Here is a 20,451-nt window from a genome sequence, read left to right as displayed (position 1 = left end):
CCCATGTAGTGAAGCTTCTGTTGCACCTCTTTAGTACTTGGGAGAAATTCTCACTCCCACCTCCATGCCTGGGCTTCCATATTTATTTATGGTTTGGAAGCCCCACAGAATGTGCTTCATGGGAGTGAATGAGGAGATCAGGATCTCAAATTGCTGGTTTTTTACAGCCATATACGTTTTATAGAGATTTGCCAAGCCAAAGATAACATACCCATCAAGCAATGGAGCTTGTGGCTTTGGCTGTCTTCCCCAGGAGCTGCTGGAGGCTGAGCCTGGATTGCACATGTGCTAAAGGTTGAGTCAATGAGACTATGAATCATGTGCAAAACCTGCTGTGCAGGCCAGGAGCCCTGAAGGAGATTCACCTTCACCTCTGTGTTACTTTTGCTGTCTGTCTCTTTGTGTAGGAATGTGCTGGGGAACCGCTCTTCATGCTCTACTGTGCCATCAAGCAACAGATGGAGAAAGGCCCAATTGATGCCATCACAGGAGAAGCTCGTTACTCCCTTAGTGAGGACAAGCTGATCCGGCAGCAGATTGAGTACAAGACTCTGGTGAGTGATCACTGTAGGAGCTGCTGTTGAATTGATTCTCTCTGCTTGGACATGAGCTGTTGTGACCTTTAGGTGGGTAATTAAGACACCACCATGGAGCTTAAATGTTACTAGTGCTATTAAGTCTCACACCCAACTGAGGTGCATCCCTAATTTGCAGGTACAAATAGCCTGAGATAAGGTTTTGGAAGGTAGGGTTTGAGTGGAGCATTTTATCTTCTTGTGCACTGACCTCCCTCTAGCAGGTAAAAATGGACACCCAGGACTCCTATCTCAGTAATCAAAGCTATACTAGATATGAGTATGGGTGCAGTGGGTTTTTTATGAGAGCAGGTTGTTCTGATGCATGTGGTTACAGTTCTCCTGGGTGCTTGTCCGAAGCCTACGATGTGGTTCTCCCTCCCTTCCAGATCCTAAACTGTGTGAACCCAGATAATGAGAACAGTCCAGAGATCCCTGTGAAGGTGCTAAACTGTGATACCATCACTCAAGTCAAAGAGAAGATCCTCGATGCAGTATACAAAAACGTTCCATACTCTCAGAGGCCAAGAGCTGTTGATATGGACTTGGGTAAGCTTCCTTGCCTCATAGAAGGGGCAGATCAGAGAGGTTGATCAGTGATTCTGGGTGGGTTTTGCAGGGCTTGAAAACCAGAGCTCAGACTGCACAACACCATATGTGCTTCAGCCCAATGAAAGCATGGGCTGTGCTCGTGACAGGTAGGTTTTGAGCTCTGTGGGAGCTCCATTGACCACAGAGCAAATGATTCAGGGGGGTTGGAACTTGATGATCTCAAGGTCCTTTCCAGTCCTAACTGTTCTATGATTCTATGATTCGTGAAGTTTCCTTCACTCTGCTGAGAATTTAGCTTTATCTTGATGTCTCATCCTGGGAAATGGGCTTTTCTGAAGGGTTATCTGTCTAGTAGTTACTATCCAGAAGTAGATAGAGCCTTTTAGTGTCTTTTCTCTCTCTGACCATATGTCTGCCTGGTTTTTGCCTCTCCTGCAGAGTGGCGGCAGGGCCGGATAGCTCGTGTGGTCCTGCAAGATGAAGACATCACCACCAAGATCGAAGGAGATTGGAAACACTTGAACACCTTGATGCATTATCAGGTAAGAAAGCAGACCCAGCAGACAGCTCCCAGAACTCTGTTAGGAGAGAAGAAAAGAAAAGCAAAGATACAATTCCCAAGTATCTTGTCTACCAAGACAGATGGGGAAGTCCCATTTGTATGATAAACCAGAAGGGTTCAATGTGCTCACGCATTAGATGGGAAAGCAACCTTGACATGGATCTTAGAGAAACTAGCAGGGTTGAAAATTGGCTAAATTAAACCCATCAGCTGCATTAGTGAGACACAGAGAGCAGCAGTGATGGCTGAGCTGCTGCTGCTGGAGATGCAGGGCCAGGGAAGGGTGGTCTGCATGGCTCAGGTCTTCACACAGGGTTCTGAGGCAGGGAAGGAAGAGGAGTCTCTGCCTTCCTCTAAAGCTTTGCAGACACAACACGAGCTGATGCAAAGCACAGGCTGCAGCAGCAGCTCGTTTCTCATACTTGTGAGCTTCTTATGTGTTGGCTCTTGAGCATCATGCATGGAGTGAAGAAGGAAAGGCTGCATGCCTGAGCCTAGCCTGCTCTGGATAGGCATGTGTCTGTTGGAAAGGGATTCTAATAGGCTGGGAAAGATGGAAAGAGAGGTAATGATGGAGTTGGGGAGGCTTTGGTTAAACAGAATCAAAGGCTGTCTGCAGCAGAGGATAACTGCATTAATTGGCACCTGTAACCTACTACTGTCCATCACTACCTGCACAGAAGTGTTTAGTATTTAATCTGGCATCTTTCCCTGTTTATACACTGTCTCGAGTCCATCAGCGTGACTCATGCTGTGTAAGTTGAATGTGAGCCAGTATTGACAGGAGCTGTATCATCAAGGAGCGAGGCAGAGAGAGTGGCATAAATATGCAAAGTGCATCTAAAAAAGCACCCTGAGGGTCGACTTTTCCAAGCTGCCCAAAGGATTTAAATGCAGATTACCATAAAATGTCATAAGAGTTGTGCAGGTTAATTCCATTGTTTCTAAAATCTGTTTTACCTGACAGTTACAAGGGATTAACCAATATGCAGGGAAGCAGCAAGACTTGATTATGCCTTGATCTTTAAAAGTCATCTTAAGGAAGACACAAGTGAAAGCTGTGTTTGTCTGATGTGTGTTGGATGCTAGGGGAGGGAGGCCTTTTACTTTCGTGCCTGTGGGGAAATCCAAGCCACAAATTTACCCTTAAAATAAACAGCATCCTCAAGATGCTGCAGCTATTCCTGCCATTTGAATGTCACTTTTGCTCTGGAACACAGCAAAAGTTTGCTGCCAAGCAACTGAATAGGTACCAACTGCTCATGTCCTCTCCTCACTCTGGCCCCAGCTCTACACAGCCCAGCAGAGCTGGTTCATGCATTGAAAAGTTCTCTGTACTGCAACAGAAAAGTTCTCTGTACTGCAACAGAAATCTTGTCGAGGCAGAGCTTTTGCCAAAGCCAAACAGCAATATTTGATTTTTTTCTGGTATTCCTACCAGGTGTTTTTTTTTTTCCTGTTTGAGTAATAGATGTTTTTATTAGGTATCAAAAATACAGATGCTCCAGGACTATAGACTAAAATATGTGGCAAAGGCATAGCTTAGAAAAGGGTTGAAAATCATATGAGTATCAAAGGCTACTGTCTCACTGCTTAATAGGAGTGTTACATATAAAGCAGGTATAGTTCAAGACATTCCCTAACGCCTAATACCTAAAGGTAAAGCTTTCATCATCTTTTATTCAGAGCTGCATTGTCTGCATTCAGATCTGAAGGCAAAGTGGTTTCTGGATTTGCATGCAATAGCTGGAGGTGAAAGCAGCCTCCTCCTCCTCACCTCCTCACCGTGCTGTGGGCAGGGTGCTGAGGCTCTGCAGAGGGCAGTTATTTAACTACAAGAGGATTTTGACACCGTTACACTGGGTTTCTGTATGTTTAGGATGACAAATGCAATATACGTCTGCATCAACTGATAAAATCTGTTTTTCATGGGAAGCCTTCACATGCAAAAACCAGATTGGATTTAGAGAAAACGATTCATCTTTCTGTAACATTTTTGAACCACCTTATAGAACTATAGAGAGAACTGTATCCCTGCTGCTTATTTGTTCCATTATAAAAATAGATGTGTTAAGTTAAATAGGTGTAATTCTTTGTTAAATTCTCCAGAGCTATGTTGTAAGGGATTGTATTCCATTTGTGTAGCATCCTTCTGGTTTCATGCCTATTAAAACTCCATGGGAGAGTCTCACCCCTTGTGGCTTTACTCAAGAAAAATGAAACACTGGATTTAATATCAGATGATTTACAGTGGCTCACGCAGGGTTAACTCTGAGGCAGCAGAGCATGAATACCTGTCAGCCACTGTGAGCCGGGAAAGGCTGAGAGACTGGAAAACTGCTTTAAATGAGAAACTGGAAGCAGAGAGGGAAGATTTGTGTGGGAAATGAGACCTGGGAGCCAAGGGTGGTGTGGATGTGGAGCTGGCATCCTCACCGCATCCTCACTACCCCACGCAAGCGCAGTGTTCTCATCTGGGCTTCTGCACCACTGCTCCCCCTGCTTTGGGTTTTGGGTTTCTTGTCTTTAAGGTGTTCTGTGCAGCTCGTTTCCAGCTTGGAGAAGAATTGGAATATTTATAAAGTTGTAAAAGAGCCAGGCAGCTCTTTTTAAGCCCAGGCGTCCCTGGGGTTTTACGGGAATGTGGCAACAGCAGAGCAAGATGGGAAGCGAATGTGTGTAACATCTGATGCTGATTTGCACGCTGGTGGGTTTTAGCTGACAAGAGCCATTCAACCCAAAATTTAGAGAGTGAGAGTGCTCTGTGTGTGTGTGTGTATGTAATTTGTAATGCTGCTTCTCTCCCAGTTAACCACAGCTCTGGTGGAAACAGATCCCAACACAGTGACCAGGGAGCTATTGGCTCTGTGGGAATGTGCTGGGCTGCCGGCACGCTTGGGTTTCTCCGTAGTGAAATGGAACTGAAGTGGCAGCTAGTAATAGCCTAAGAAAACAGTATCACCCCTGGTTGTTTCTACCGTTGACTTAATCAGTGGGATGAAGTGAGGCAGGAGCAGAAGGGGAGATAACAGAGGTGTTTGAAGTGCTTTGCTTAAAAATATCTGACTTTTGTATTGGGAAACACAAGGGACTTATTTCCACTATCACTAGCAATAATAATAACTCACATTTACATGGAACCTTTCATCTGAATGGAATCCGGAGCATTGAAGGTAGTGAAAACTGTTGTGTGCAGGTCACCTTGCTGCAGCAGATGTACAAACATCCTTGTGCTGAGAGGGCAGGATGATGCTGGGCCAGCAAAATCCAGAGGCTGCCATGGAGCTTCCCCATGTGTAGGGACAGGGCTCCTGGCAAACAGTGGAGGATTTAGCTCCAGAAGCATTTCTCCAGCATAAAGAGGCATTTCTTTTGTGCAGCTTCTCTAAATGGTGTGTTGGCTAGGCCCCAGTGGGTCCATCACCTGTAAGATCATAGAATCACAGAATGGTTTGTGTTGGAAGGGACCTTAAAGCTCATCCAGCTCCAAAACCTGCCACGGGCAGGGACCCCTTCCACTGGAGCAGCTTGCTCCAAGCCCCTGTGTCCAACCTGGCCTTGAGCACTGCCAGGGATGGGGCAGCCACAGCTTCTCTGGGCACCCTGTGCCAGCGCCTCAGCACCCTCACAGGGAAGAGCTTCTGCCTAAGAGCTCAGCTCAGTCTCCCCTCTGTCAAGTTAAAGCCATTCCCCCTCGTGACTTGTGGTGCCTCTGCTCTCTGCTTCCTTGTGCTGCACCACGAGCCATGAGTTCAATATTAAAAGACACTTAGGCCCATTCCCTTGAAACCTGCAGATCCTTAATTAAGGGAAATGAGTTAAAAAACTTCCAGTGACTACTAGATTTATAGGGAGGATAAAATTAAACATGGCTACTAAAATCTGCTATAACAAAATCTTGTTAGCACTAATGTTCATTTATAGTTTGACTTCCCAGCATTTAATTCCTTCTCTGGTGCAGTAGAGGGACTGAATTTAATGCCCTGAAAGATGGCTTTATGATTTGCTCAGCTGTAAATCAAACTTTTAAAGTTTGTAAAAATTGCTAAAATAAAAAATGTTTTAATAGGAATGTTTTATGGGCCATAACGTTATTACAGCCCTTTTATTCCCTCTGCATTGTTACTTTAATTGGATCACAACAGTTCTTGAGATGCTCATTTTTATTGGATAAAACATAAATCAGAATGACGAAAAACATCTTCAGTACATCTTTTGATTCATCACTCCTTTCTTTCAGTCCCTTCCTGCAGAGCTGCTGCTGACCCAGCACAGAGCCCAGGCTGGGTCTTGGAGCCTCACCATGACCTGGCCATGTGCACTGACAGCCCAGAAACCTCCTATGTCCTGAGCTGCATCCCCAGCAGCGTGAGCAGCAGGTTTGGCCTGGAGAAGGCTCCTGAAGGGGAGACGTTAGAGCAGCTCCAGTGCCTAAAGGGGCTACAAGAAACCTGGAGAGGGGCTTGGGACAAGGGCCTGTAGGGACAGGCCAAGGGGAATGGCTTGAACCTGCCCGAGGGGAGACTGAGCTGAGCTCTTAGGCAGAAGCTCTTCCCTGTGAGGGTGCTGAGGCGCTGGCACAGGGTGCCCAGAGAAGCTGTGGCTGCCCCATCCCTGGCAGTGCTCAAGGCCAGGTTGGACACAGGGGCTTGGAGCAAGCTGCTCCAGTGGAAGGGGTCCCTGTCTGTGGCAGAGGTTGGAGCTGGATGAGCTTTAAGGTTCCATCCAACACAAGCCATCAGATGGCTCCATGATGCTAAGACTTTCCTGCCTGTGTTTGCAGCATGAGCAGCTGGTGTTCGCAGTGTGGATGGTGGATCTCACTGATCTTTCTTTCTCTCCAGGTATCTGACCGCTCAGTTGTGGCTCTCGTTCCCAAGCAGACTTCCTCCTACAATATCCCTGCCTCTGCCAGTATATCCCGGACATCTATTAGTAGATATGGTAAGAAGCAGAGTTCAGGGCTGGGAAACAATGGGTCATGTGTAGCGACTGAGCATTGCTCCAGCTGCACTGCACGTTTTTGAGCCAGACTGGAGCTTGCAGCTTAACTTGAAAATGTATCTTGATGGTGCCGGTAATGAAGCTGCCTTTAATGCAGGGGGGCAACACTTTGAGGGAATTTGATTGAGAAAGAGCAGCAGCTTCCCTCAAAGAACCGCACCACGTCAGCCAGGATGAATGTACATTCTGGTGCCAAGCAGCAAAGTGTCGTTGGCTGCTGTGTTTTTGCAAAGGCTTTTCAATCTCTGAGCAGAACAGCAAAAAAAGACCAGAGAACTGAGAGGAGGGAAAAAGAAATGGCAAGCATGTAAGCAGCTGTTGGAAATGTGGGGCTTGGAAAAGCCCTGGGAAAGGCTTTTGGCTCAGACGGGCTGGATGCTGCAGGAAAGCAGCTTTGTGTCCCTTGTGTGCAAGCAGGGCTACATGAGAGAAAAGCCTGATGCCTTCATCTATTGCTCTCTAAGTGGAGGATCCTGAATTCTTAACTAATGGGTCAAAGATGGGAAATGGCAATGTTCAGGGATGTGCACACCTGGGAATTCATTATTTGCATAATAGCAAGGCTCAGCTCTTCACAGAGGGTCCCTGAAGACACTGCAGCCTTTGTAAATGAGCCTGTGAGGGGCCAGGTGTGCATTTATAGCACTAAACCCACAATAATAGTAATCATAGACTTCCATAAAAGGCAACAGTGGCAAAATCTCCAGTGTGCTGATCTTTCATTATCTCTCATTTAACAGAGTGTTTCACAAATAAGAGGTCCCCTGACAAACCCCATCTCCTCTTCTTGTTTAGAGCTCCCAAACTAATGTTATTGAAGGGTTCTGAGGAGCCATTCACAGGAGAATCTTAGGGAAAAGCCAGGAGAAAAGGCATTTCTCCCTGAGAGGTATTGTCCACCCATGTGCCCAGCACTCCCCATGCTTCAGGTGATGGAAAAGTCAAGGCTGGGTCACACAGCCCGAGTCCTCAGTGCTCAGTGGTCTATGTCAAATGGAAAAGCTTTTGCAAGCTACCAGTATGAACTGTCATTGCTCATGTGTAAGATTAATACTTCTAATTGTGCCGACAGAATTTCAATGAGATACTTATTTACTTCCTCCATTATATATCAGCACAGAGCTATGTTTAAAAATAGAATTCCTAGATGCTTCCTTAGCTGTCCCCGTGTCTGTCTCCTTAATTATATCAGTTGGAGTACTCATTTATCTAAGCCTTAATCAGGGATGAAAATCTAGCTACTTTCATAATGACTTCTGTATTTCCCTCGGCTGATTGATGATTGATCCCCTTACTCTTGATGAGGAAGGTGAGCAAGGAATTGGAGGCTAAACTTGAGCAAATGCACAAGCTTCCCAGGGAACAAAGAAATGTAGGGAGAGAAAAAATCCCAGCAGCATACCTTTGTGCCACTCAGCCCTGGGTCTTGCCTTGAAGACACCGTGGATGGGATCCAGGGAGGCACATGCTTTGGGAAGTTAAATAGATCTCACATCCCTCCATGGTTTCTGAGCAATTAAGGGAAAAATCCTTTGCTCCCCTTTGAGCTCCCTTTCTCTACAGGAGGAGGGCAGAGGCAGGGACCACGGGGAGGCGGGATGCCCGGCTGGGATGTAGGACTGGCCTCAGGCTCTGCCACTGGTGCTCAGCTGGAGCCCTTGTTGCTCTAATGAAAGCCTCAACACCAGGAACAGAGTTTCCTCTGCTCGTTGTGCTGGGCAGCTTGTTATTATAGATGTCAGGACTCCGGTGCTGCAGGAGCTGGTGCCCAGGACTGATGTGTGAGAGCCAAGTTACAACATGTATGGATCTGGATTACTGAGTTTACATAAGTAAAGGATGTGAATTAAGCAGGAAAGTCCCATGTCTGAGTATGAAAACAGAAAGGCAGGAATCTGAGGGGCTGCATTCAGTGATTCATGTTCTGAGATCTGGAGGAGCTCTGCTGTGGAGCCAGGCTGAGAGAGCTGGGCTTGCTCACCCTGGAGAAGGCTCTGGGGAGTCCTTAGAGCAGCTCCAGTGCCTAAAGGAGCTACAGGAAACCGGGAGAGGGGCTTGGGACAAGGGCCTGTAGGGACAGGCCAAGGGGAATGGCTTGAACCTGCCAGGGGGGAGACTGAGCTGAGCTCTTAGGCAGAAGCTCTTTCCTGTGAGGGTGCTGAGGCGCTGGCACAGGGTGCCCAGAGAAGCTGTGGCTGCCCCATCCCTGGCAGTGCTCAAGGCCAGGTTGGACACAGGGGCTTGGAGCAAGCTGCTTCAGTGGAAGGGGTCCCTGCCTGTGGCAGGGGATTGGAGCTGCATGAGCTTCAAGGTCTTTTCCAACCCAAACCATTCTTCGATAGGACCAACATGTATCTTTGGCAGACACCATATTTTCTTGGTGCCTGAGTGGAATTACACTTCATTACCCCATACAAAAGCCAGTGCAGGTAATTCTGGCATTAGTGAGCATAGTGGCATCACTGAGAAGAGACAGGGAAACGAACAAGGGGTTTGCTTTGAGCGTGACTGACTTCTCCTCCCATTGTTCAGACTCCACCTTCCGCTACACCGGCAGCCCCGACAGCCTGCGCTCCCGGGCCCCCATGATCACCCCCGACCTGGAGAGCGGGGTCAAGGTCTGGCACTTGGTCAAAAACCACGACCACGGAGACCAGAAGGAAGGGGACCGGGGCAGTAAGATGGTCTCTGAGATCTACCTGACCAGGCTCTTAGCTACAAAGGTAACTTCATGCACCAGATCCCTTGGGAATATATAGGGCGATGCATCTATACACACTCGCCTGTGTGGCCCCTAATGATGCTTGGGGGTGGCTGTTCGTGTCGGGCCTCCTGGGGTTGGTTTGCTATAGGTTGAAGCATTCCCCCAGCGTTGGTAAAGACTCTGACCTTACTTATACCTTTAGGTCCATGGTGGCACTTTGTGGGGCTGCGCAGAGCTAGTAACACCATCTGGCATCCCCCTTGCTACCACAGCTTCCCATCCCTCCTGTCACCTCTTCCCTTGCTGCTCCCCTTAGGGTACGTTGCAGAAGTTTGTGGATGACTTGTTCGAGACGCTGTTCAGCACCGTGCACCGCGGCAGCGCGCTCCCGCTCGCCATCAAGTACATGTTCGATTTCCTGGATGAGCAGGCAGATAAGCATGGTATCCATGACACAGACGTGAGGCACACGTGGAAGAGCAATTGGTAAGGATGGAGGAAGAGGGTGGAGGGAGGCACGGTTATTTGTGTGCTGGAGAAAAACAGCTAGGGAAGAGCTTCACAAAGGCTGGGAACAACCAAGTCCCGTATCTCCAAAGCATGGAACGTACCATGAGGTCATGCTGATGCTTGTCAAGAAGCACCACTGCTGCCCCAGTGCCCCATGGGGATATGGCGGTGGGTTTTGCTCCTGGATCATGCTGCCCCATGTGCACACTTGAGCTGAAATCCTGGTGCAGTGTTGAACCACAAGCTCGGGTGTCTCTGGGTCCTCTACCCAGTTTGGTCCTGAGCACTGTCCTCAGGTTGTAGATCCACACACATGGACTTTGGATATCACTGGGTTTGCAAAGTCTGCTCCATGCCTGCACCATCCTGCCTACGCCACCCTGCCTGCACCACCATGAATACCAACACAGGCTGCTCAGGGCCTGCTGCATCTTCCCCATCACTTTGGGCAGCAGCTGGAGGACTTGGGCAGCAGAAGGAGGTGGCAAAGGGGGAAGGAGCCAGCATAGACTGCAGCCAGGTTCAGCCTCCTCCAAACAATAAGAGCTCTCACATCTCCACCGCTGCTGTTATTTTAGGATTAAAAGCTCTGTGGGTTAGAAATTTAACATGGGTTAGGAAAAAAAAAGGCACCACAAATGGTTGCTCCCTGAAGACTTTGTATTTTCAAACCCAAGTCCCTTGTGGTTTAAAAGGCCTGTAATCATTGCGGCTGCAAGAGCTGGGTTCCCTGCTAAGGCTGCAGGAGACTAAAAACTATTTATTGATAGTCTCAAAGAAGGAGTTATTTGGATAAAAACTCTTGAATCACCAAGAAAAGATGAGACTTCTTAAAGCAATAAAAAACCAAGTGTCAACCAGCAGAGTTTGCTCTGCCAGAGCCATCAGACCGCAGAGCCCTGCTCCTTCCCTCTGCAGCCAGGGCATGGGAGGCTCAGGAGAAGAGCAGGAATTTGGCCTCTGAACTAACAGCTCTGCTGAGCACTTTGCTTGGCTGCAGCATTCCCAAATGGGAATTTTAGTGGGGAGATGGGGGGGCGTTGTGCCACTGGAGCAGGTCAAAGCAAATGGCTTGGAAAAGTAAGCTGGGGGTCAGTAGAGCTGTGCTACTGGGGATGTGGTTGAGCTGCTTGCCTGAAGTGCAGCAAGGGTTAAGCCTTCTGTGCAGCTAGCTGGATAGATGGAGAGAGCTGAGACTTGAAAGGTAATAGAAAGCAGCAGCTGTTTTTTTGATCCTGCTGTACAGGCAAAGAAAAAAGGAATAATAATTCCCCTTTGATTACAAAGGCCTCGGGATTTGGGGACAAAGCCTCTGATGCCTGCTGCACCGCTTGCAGATGATGGACTGTGGAGTAGCTGGGCAGCAGCTCAGCCCTGCCATAGGCTCCTGCTCTAATGAACTCAGTTTAATGGGCTCCTGGTGGACCTGCTCAGGCATAGCATGACCCATCACAAGCACTCTGGGCAGCAGTGGGCTAACTGGTGTTGGATGGGCCTGGCCCAGCTCCTGTCCAGATTACTGTTGCTTCCCACCATTCATATTCTGCTTGGGAACACAAACTGCAGCACATGTCCTTTCCTAGTCTTTGTTTTAACATCTAATTTGGTTTCTTGACAGCCTGCCTCTGCGATTCTGGGTGAACGTCATCAAAAACCCGCAGTTTGTGTTTGATATCCACAAAGGCAGCATCACAGATGCCTGCCTCTCTGTTGTGGCTCAGACCTTCATGGATTCCTGCTCCACCTCAGAGCACCGCCTGGGCAAAGATTCCCCTTCCAACAAGCTGCTGTACGCCAAGGACATCCCCAGCTACAAGAGCTGGGTGGAGAGGTGAGCAGCAGAACGTGGGGAGAAGCAGCTTTGCCCTTGGTGGGTGATGATGCACAGGGTGGCTCTTGCAGTGAGCTGGAGGCACAGCCCTGCTGAGCATCACTGCTCTTGTTTCAACTTCATAGAACAGAATCATTGAAAGGTTTGGGTTGGAAGGGACCTTAGAGCTCCTCCAGCTCCAACCCCTGCCACGGGCAGGGACACTTTCCACTGGAGCAGCTTGCTCCAAGCCCCTGTGTCCAACCTGGCCTTGAGCACTGCCAGGGATGGGGCAGCCACAGCTTCTCTGGGCACCCTGTGCCAGCGCCTCAGCACCCTCACAGGGAAGAGCTTCTGCCTAAGAGCTCAGCTCCATCTTCCTTCTGTCAGGTTAAAGCCATTCCCCTTGGCCTGTCCTTACCTGCCCTTGTTAAAAGCCCCTCTCCAGCTTTCTTGTCAGCCTCTTCAGGCACTGGAACCTCTTACAGAACAGGATCATGTTTTGCTAGATGTAAGCATAAAGCAAAACAGTGTCCTCCCTGCAGGCTTAGTTTCAATCCCAAGGAGAAGGGGGACAGTTTGTGTTTCCCATGGCCTCCCACAGCCTTTCCTCCCCACAGGTATTACGCAGACATTGCCAAGCTCCCTGCCATCAGTGACCAGGACATGAACGCCTACCTCGCCGAGCAGTCACGCCTGCACTCCGTCGAGTTCAACATGCTGAGTGCGCTCAACGAGATCTACTCCTACGTCAGCAAGTACAGTGAGGAGGTGGGTGTCCCCTGGGGTAGGCACAGAAGTGATGCTGCCCTGTGGTGCTCCTAGGAGAGGAGCCGTGTTTCTGTGCAGTACTGGGATGTGAAACAATCCCCCTTGCGCCTTTCTCTTTGATGCAGCACAGCTGTAGCTTGCACCACTGCTGCCGTGTTCATGCACATAGAGATTCTGGTCCTGGCCGTGCCTGTAGCATGCTTTCCATAAGGTTTGATACCTAAAATATTGTGGGAGCAACTGGATTCCTCAGCCTTGGCATACACCCAGTGCAGCCCACTCTTAAATGCAGTGGAAAATCGTCATGACCCAGTGAAGCTCCTCTGAAACATCCCCATCTTTTGGGAACAGCATGATACAAATCCCATGTTGTAGTGACGCAGACTCCTGTTTGCAAAGAATTGCTGGCAGTGTGAGCTCCTTTAATGAATGCATCACTTGAAACCAAGTTCTCACCATCTGTTCCACCCCTTCATTTCAGCATAAGACGAACCGATTTTGCCATTATGCCCATTAAAAGGAAGGGGTTTGTCATTTAATTGCATGGATGCATTTGTAATACAACGCCACTCGATGAGGATTTAAAAATCTCATTACTTTCCTGCTAAATGAGACAAGAAATGTAGAGTCCAAGGTACAAGAGTGGGAATGATGGTGGTGCATGTTAACATGCTTTTCTTGCACCGAGAAGTCCAACAAATGGGTGGCACAGCTGCGAAGCGCTCAGCGCATTGCTTTGCCGCTTGTTATTTAAGTTTCACACGTCCCCATTTCAAGTTGCTCACATCTTGCTGCCCACCCACCTCCACCTCCCCCTCTCACACTCTGATTCTTGTGTTTTTTCCTCTTCCTTTTTCTGTACCAGCTCATTGGGGCTCTGGAGCAGGATGAACAGGCACGTAGGCAGCGTCTGGCATACAAAGTAGAGCAACTCATAGGTGCCATGTCTATTGAGAGCTGAAGAAGGGTTGCAGTGCTCACTGGCAGCAAAGGGCAGAGGATTGCACAGACTCTCGGGAATCCAGAGGGAGAACAAGCAAGGAAGGCACTGGACACATATAAATATGAGGGCTCTTCTGGAGGGAGCAGAGACAGGCCCAAGGACTGACTGTGTTCCAAATCATACAGGATCCGGTTTGAAAAGGCAGGAAGAGAAAAAAGACAAAGCATCTCAATCCAAGTCAAATCAAGATGGATCCGTTTTTTCCAGCATACATGGGAAGAAGGAACCTGGAAAGTCTGGATGTCTCCATGACTGCTGCTTTGCATGAAAATTGTTTGATGTATATTAGAAAATAAAACTTTATTTAAAGGGTTTTTTTAAAAAAAAAAAAAAAAGGAAAGGAAAAAAAAAAAAAAGAGAAATAGAGCAAAATCACAGAGGCCACAGAGAAAATCCTGTCAAGAAGGAACAAGGTTCAGCTCTGACTCCTGTCCTTGAGAGACTCCCGAGGCCGTGGCTCAGGCATCCTGCGAATGGACTCTTACACCAATTGGGAAGTCTGGAGAACCAAAATGTTCTTCTTTTTTGGGATCTTATCAAGAAATATGAGCACAAGTTTGCACCACACCTTTTTACACGAGTAAAACAGCAGCTGAGCAAGAAAACAGTTCAGTGGCTGAGTAACTTAGAGGCTCTAAAAGGAACTTTACCTGAATTGCGAAACCATCAGATCATCCAATCTGTCTTGAAATCCAGCTTTATGTATTTATATAGTGTCAATATATATATATATTTTTTAAATCCCACTTTCTGTTGAATGAGGAAAGACCTGATGTTAAATGCTCTCCCCTTCTCCCCCCATCCCACCTCGCTGTCTGCCAGCCTCCATGGTGAGCCAGCAGCACCCTCAGCGATGGCATGGCCATGGCCATACCCCGTTGGCACATTGCTGGTACAGTTGGAGCAGAAGGGGCTGGCCGCCCTCTTCCTGTTGGGCAGGGCTCCTGGGTTGGGTTTTGGGGGGTTTCTGGCAGCACCTCTGATTTCTTGCAGTAAAAACCAACAAACCCCCATGTTTACAGTGAGTGATACTTGAAAAGACTCGGTGTAGTGAGATGAGATGTTTCTTGCTTTTCTGTTTGACTTGCAGAATTGATGAGCACAGCTTTGAGGTTCTCAGCCAACATTAGCAGTGTTGCCCGGGGTCAGGCCCAGAATGTGTGTTTCCACTGAGAAAGAGATCTTTGCTCTAGGCAAGGGAAAACCTTAACCAGCACTCCATGGCCAGCTAGCGCTGCTGTGTTGTCTCTGTCTTGGTGTGTCATTCTGTTCAGTTCCTTGCTGGCCCCACTGGCACGTGTTCCTGTGGCCAGTGACAGGCAAGTGTTTGTGAGTGTTATTTCTTTCCAAGACACCAAAGCTTATGTGTGTCCATTTGTAGAGTGCCAGGAGGGGAAGGAACACTGTAAATATTTCTCTGTCTAATAAATACTGATCTTTGTGCAGGCTGCAGTAGGGAGGACGGCGTGATGAGGGCTCATGGAAATACAAGTATTGACAGCATGGGCTTGGCAGGGGCAGCAAAATAGCTTCAGGCGAGACAGCTCAGTCCTGCCCGGGCAGTGCTGTGCCAGACTGGGTCCTTACTTTGCAGCCAGTGTGTGTGTCAAAGGAAAATCCATTCTCCTATCTCCCTCTCCTCCACAAGAGAAGCCCAGGAGAGTCACCACAGGCTCCCTGTCCACCAGGCTCTTGGTCTCAAGATGCAGTCCTAAGGGGAGCCAGCATCAAAGGAGGATAAAAGCATGTAGAGAAGTACTCAGGAAGCTACTTGCTTTAATTACAGTTCAGTAAAAGCCATGCCAAGTCCACTTTCTTTGGGTAATCCATTTCTGTAAGTTTTCCTGGGCCCTGTTAATACTCTGGAAGAGAATACTAATGCTAATGATCAACCTTGTGCAATAAGTTCTTGACATTTACAACAGCCTGAGCTTTGTAACTGGAAGGCTTGGATTTAAGTGAGGCATGGAGAGAGTTGGCAGGAGGGACTGAGCAGCAGAGCAGGATTCCTACTGCCTATTACCAGAGTTCCCTTCCCAGGGATCCTTCTCTGCACAATGAATCTGATTGCAAAGACACAAAATGTGCAGGTTTTCGTCTTTTTTCACTGGTTTCTGTTGCTGCTGTTCGCAGGGATCCAGCACACAGCTTGGGAGGGATTTCCAGATCTGTATTCTTCACTGTGGTCATTGTTTTGGGTATTTGTATTTAGCTCATTCACCGTATTTTTATGGTACTCTGAAACCCAAAGAAAGCTCTTCCCAGTGGTTTCCAGACAGTTCCCAAACACTTCTAAATACTAGTGTGAATAGTTGCCTCTGCAGGATTCACCAAACACAAGTACTGCCCGAAGCAAAGACCTGGCTTCTCATCACCTGGCTGCTGGTGAACAGGGACCAGCTCAACAGCCCAGGTCTTGGTCCTCTTTTCTACACACCTATTTGTGAGGCTTTTGAGTAGCTGCTTTTAAGCTGACCCTCCTCCTCCTCCTCTCTGCTTTCCGGCCAGGAGCACCCCATGAGCAACCACTTTGTCATTCCCTCTCCTCCAGGATTTCTCAGTGAGGTCCCTGACCACCCCCTGCATTCTCAGGCATGGGGTTTGTGGGGCAGTCTGGGGGTGTGCTGCAGTTCTCCACATGCATTTTGGCTGCCTGCTCCCCCTATGAGCAGGCAGCAGGAGAGGTGGCACATGGGAGGTCTCCCTGCTCGAGATGCTCATGTGTGGGGTAATGGGCTGCTGACCCTGCTTGGACAGTTTGCCCCTTAACAGCCTCTCCCATCCCCTTGAATGGAGCCTGGAAAAGGCCCCATAAACTGGGACTATCCTGAAAGGTAAAGATAGGGAGAGTCAGGGAGAGGAACGGGGAAGAAAAACCATTTCAGAGCCCGGAGGGACTGGTTTGTGAGCAAGGCTTCAAAGGATCTAAGGGGTCCAAACACAGGGTCTGTATTCCATGAATACAGCAGAGTGCTGAGAGGGGAAACTGAGGCTGTCTTGTGTGCTGTGGGAGGAATTTGAGCACAGGAGGAGACGAAATGCAGCAGAAGCACTTTACAAACCAGGAAGCTATTACACTTCTGACTGACTTTGGGGGGAAGCAGTAGCAACATCTCTGCTTCCATCATCTGGAAAGGCATTAGGAGGATGCTGTGGGGATGGCACGGTGCTGGCTGGAAGTGGTGGCCTATAAATAACCTGCCAAGTATTTACTTGTGGTGGTTGACATTAATTATGGATCTTTACAGGCAATTATATGGAAGGAAACAACATATCCCCTTGGGGCAAAGTGTTTGTAATCCATTGCCCTGTTTGCATCCGACTTTTCCGTTACTCCTTTGGGAAGAGGGAGCTTCAGATCAAAATGGCATTTTCTTTGCAGTTGCAGCAATCTGGACTCGAGTTTCGGTCAGGAGGGGGCAGTGACTTTGCCTTAGATGAAACCATTTCACATCCCTCTCATTGCCCCTGCCTCCTGCAAGGCCCGTTGGTGTTTTGATCCTCCAGTTCACTTTGGTTCAGGTATTCCAACATCAAAGTGGGAGACGTCATTTTCCGGAATCTCTCTGCCTGGTGTCACTGCTTGAATAATTCCATTTAATCTTCTGCTCATGAGCAATCAAAGCACCCACTCCAAGGGGGAGCAAGGTGCTAATCAGACTCTTCTCCACCTTGAAAGCCTTTATTAAAAACCCATATACAAGAGTCTAACTTACAGGCAAGCTTGTCTCTGCGTGAAGCCCGCTGTGGAGCACCGCAATGCTGCAGCCCACCAAAGTGCAGAGGATGTGGACTTGAAGTGGTCCACTTGCCATAAAGGATGAATTTATGTTTAAAAGAGAGGCAGGATCGGTCAGCACGGCCAAAGTGCTGCAGCCCCTGTGTGATGCAGCATGGACCAGTCTGCAGCTGCGTGAAGATCCATAGCAGCAACCAGTGCTGCGAAGCCAAAGCACTGCCATGGTGGGCAGCATCCCTGGCAGCAGAAGAGGCTGGATGTGGTCGTGCCGGATGGTGATGCCTTCCCACAGGGTCTCAGTGTTGCAACACAGTGGGGATGATGAGTGCAGCCACCCAACGTGGTGGCAACAGAGACCTTCATCACAGCAGTGCCTTCAACACACTGTCTTAAAATCCTAGCGGCCCATCCCCACGTGAGTTCGCTCTCCTTCCTTCAACTGTACTTCACCCAAAAATGTCGTGATGTAGGAAGCAATTCGGGTGGGCACGTGGAGGACAAAAGCAAGAGGGCTTAAAGCTCTTAAAGGGGTTACATTCCCGCACGCTGCTGGTTCAGAGCACCCCGTGCAAGTTGTTCAAGTCTGCATGGAAAGGGTCCGAGCGCTTCCCTCCTCTGGTGGGTATGACCTACAGAGAAGGTTTCCATAAGCCCCAAGCAGCCAGAGGGGATGAGGAGCACCGACCTGCCCACAGCCCTCACCCCATCCCCAGCAGGTTGGCAAAGGGCAGCTCCCAACATGGTTGCTATGGTGCTCCCGTGCCTTGAGCTGGTTCTGTGGCAGCAGCCCAGCCATGTTCTTGCCTGTCACTGGCTCTTCTCCATCCCATTTCCAGTGCTGTCGGAGCTTACCTGGCGCTGGGACTCAGCTCAGCAAACTAAATGAAACTAAACCAGACTTGCATGAGCCGGGATATCGGGGGAAGCTCAAGTGTGACTGTGCCACGGAGAGATGAAAAAATGTTCAGAGGTAGATAAATAACTGACATTAAAGGTGCATTAAAATGCCACACAGCTTCAGCCATCCTATTGCAGAATTGCATTTGTACCATAAACCACAAGCCAGTAACACAGGGAGCTGTGACACTGTAAATAGTTGTGTACTAGGTAGAGCCAGGTGAGCAGTCCTGTGTGGTTAGTGAATGTGTCCTCAGTGAAAGCATCACCCCAGCCTTCACCCAAGGCCACTTGGACCAGTGGGTCTGAAGTAGGTGCCATTCGGGATCTGCTGAGCTGAGCAACCCTGAATGTGCCATTGAAACTGAGGTTGATCAGATCAGTTTTGAAGGGGAAGAGGGTGGGAATCTTCAGACTGACTTTTGCCTCCTGCAAGGCTTTGTGCAAAGCCTCTGTTCAGGCAGTGGTGCTGTTCTGGGCAAGGCATGGCAATGGAGGCATCCCAGCTCCATGGGGTACCTGCTGCTTTTCTGCCTCCTTGTGGAGCCCTCTGGGTCTCCTGTACCCCAAGGAGCTTCAGTGGGTGCTGAGAGCTGAGCCTTGGGTGTGAGGTGGGGAGGAGACAGCAGCACGGGACAGCAGAGACCGACTGCTTCCTTGCTGCAAAAGCAGCTCCTTGTCTGCACCAATGTTGCTGCTGTGGTTGCACCCGGAGCAGCTCAAATGCAGCTGAAGGAGTTTTGGCCGTGCTGTGAGCACGGAGGTGTCTGTGTGCTTGTTCTTTCAGATCCCTGTTTGCCCCCCGTGTTGCCCATTCCTTCCCTTTCTTTGTGCAAGTGGAATAGAACACTGAGAAAACACGTTCCTGCAGCGTGTAAGGACATCTTCAAAAGACCTGCAGGGTCCATCCGGTTGCATGGACAATATCCCAAACTCTCCGGGCCTCCTGAGGCTGCCAAATCAAAGCTAAGATCTCCTGTATGGCCTTTCCTTTGAGATTTTTAATACCTCTACTTAGAATAAGCTTGGAAGTTTATGCAACAGCGTCTCCATCAGATGTTCCCATCTCATGGACTGGACAGCAGAGATGCAGCTGCAAGAGGAGCCATTGGAAAGTAAATGAAGTGGTTTTGACCACGTTATTTCAGAGCTTCAGAAGTAAAATGTCCTTCTCATTGATGAGTAATGGCACCTTGGGGGCCATTACAAGTGGGAAGCAGCAAGAAGGGAATGTACAGGTACTAAAACTTCTGGAGTTGTCCCAGACTGTCACAGAATGCAGAGATATCAGCCCTGGAACAGCTTCTGATTTCTTCTGCCTCCTCCTTACGATAGTCACATGCCAGTCTTAGGGGATGTGTGTATTGGCAGGAATAATGGATTGGTTTGTATCCGTACCCATCCCACCGTATCGTCGTCCGGCTCCTCCCTCCCCCGTTATACTTGACACACTGGAGTTCTGTATTATATATTATTTTTTATGATGATTGTCTGGGGTTGTTTTGGTTCTTTTTTTTGTTGTTGTTTTTACAAGTGTTGTGGAGAAAAAAAAATAAAAGACCTGTAAGAAAGTTGAAGTATTTAAAAATGTTCCAAGGAAAAAGGGGGTTTTGTTATTATTCTAATATATTATTGTGTACCTATTGTAAATATGAAACACTCCTATTTTGCAAGCCAAGGACTCACTTTGTACTGTTGTTATATATAAATAAAGTTTACTGGTTAAAAAAGCCCTCCTGAGGAGCTCCCTCTTCTCTGCCATGCCGTGTGTGGTATGTGTTCTATCAGCCGAGTACTGTTATGTACTCACTGAATCACACCAGCAATAGTGGAAACCTGGAAATAAGCCCCTGCTAGCAAAGCCAGGGGGGCAGATGGAGGCTGGGATCACCCCTGGCCTCCAGCCTTTGAGGAGCAGCTTCTGCCTTTGCAGCATGGGGTTGTTGTCCTGTAGTAAATGAGAAGCAAAGTGCGGTAGATGCGGGGAGGCTCTGAGGACCACATGGGCTGCGGGGAGTACTGGAAACACCCGCTCTAGGTAAGGAAGGAGCAGGCAAACGCTGTTTGAAAAGCAAAAGCCTGGATGAGTTCTTCCTATTTCCCCCTCCTTGAAGTTATCAGTGCTTCAGGTAAAATGCATTTGCTTCCATTTCCTCCATTCAAGCTAACGTTTGAGTGAGCGCTGAGAGGCATCTGCTGAGTAGTAGGAATCAGCAAGTGACTCCTTCAGCAGCTGCCTGTCAACTTTAATGACCAATATGGTTGCAATTACAGCAATGAACTTTCTCTAACAGCCCAAAATTACTCTGGATGATGATAAGTGA

General features: G+C 48.5%; 1 protein-coding gene across 1 annotated transcript in view; it reads left to right on the top strand.

Annotated features, from left to right (window-relative positions):
- The window catches only part of PLXNA2 (plexin A2), a 153,508-nt gene extending 139,677 nt beyond the window's left edge, over positions 1-13,831 (top strand). Inside the window, exons 24-32 of the mRNA XM_061362876.1 lie at positions 408-554; positions 965-1,124; positions 1,566-1,669; positions 6,534-6,633; positions 9,226-9,416; positions 9,714-9,883; positions 11,526-11,738; positions 12,338-12,488; positions 13,354-13,831. Of these exons, the coding sequence (XP_061218860.1) occupies positions 408-554; positions 965-1,124; positions 1,566-1,669; positions 6,534-6,633; positions 9,226-9,416; positions 9,714-9,883; positions 11,526-11,738; positions 12,338-12,488; positions 13,354-13,449 (1,332 nt within the window). The 3' untranslated portion in view covers positions 13,450-13,831. The remainder of the gene's footprint in view (positions 1-407; positions 555-964; positions 1,125-1,565; positions 1,670-6,533; positions 6,634-9,225; positions 9,417-9,713; positions 9,884-11,525; positions 11,739-12,337; positions 12,489-13,353) is intronic.
- The last annotated feature ends 6,620 nt before the right edge of the window (positions 13,832-20,451 follow it).

Source organism: Neopsephotus bourkii, unplaced genomic scaffold (assembly GCF_033783945.1).
Source record: "Neopsephotus bourkii isolate Nb327-2 ecotype Australia unplaced genomic scaffold, CSIRO-AGI_Nbou_v1 NB_1139, whole genome shotgun sequence".
NCBI classification, from domain to species: domain Eukaryota; kingdom Metazoa; phylum Chordata; class Aves; order Psittaciformes; family Psittacidae; genus Neopsephotus; species Neopsephotus bourkii.
This window is presented reverse-complemented; position numbering and strand designations above follow the sequence as displayed.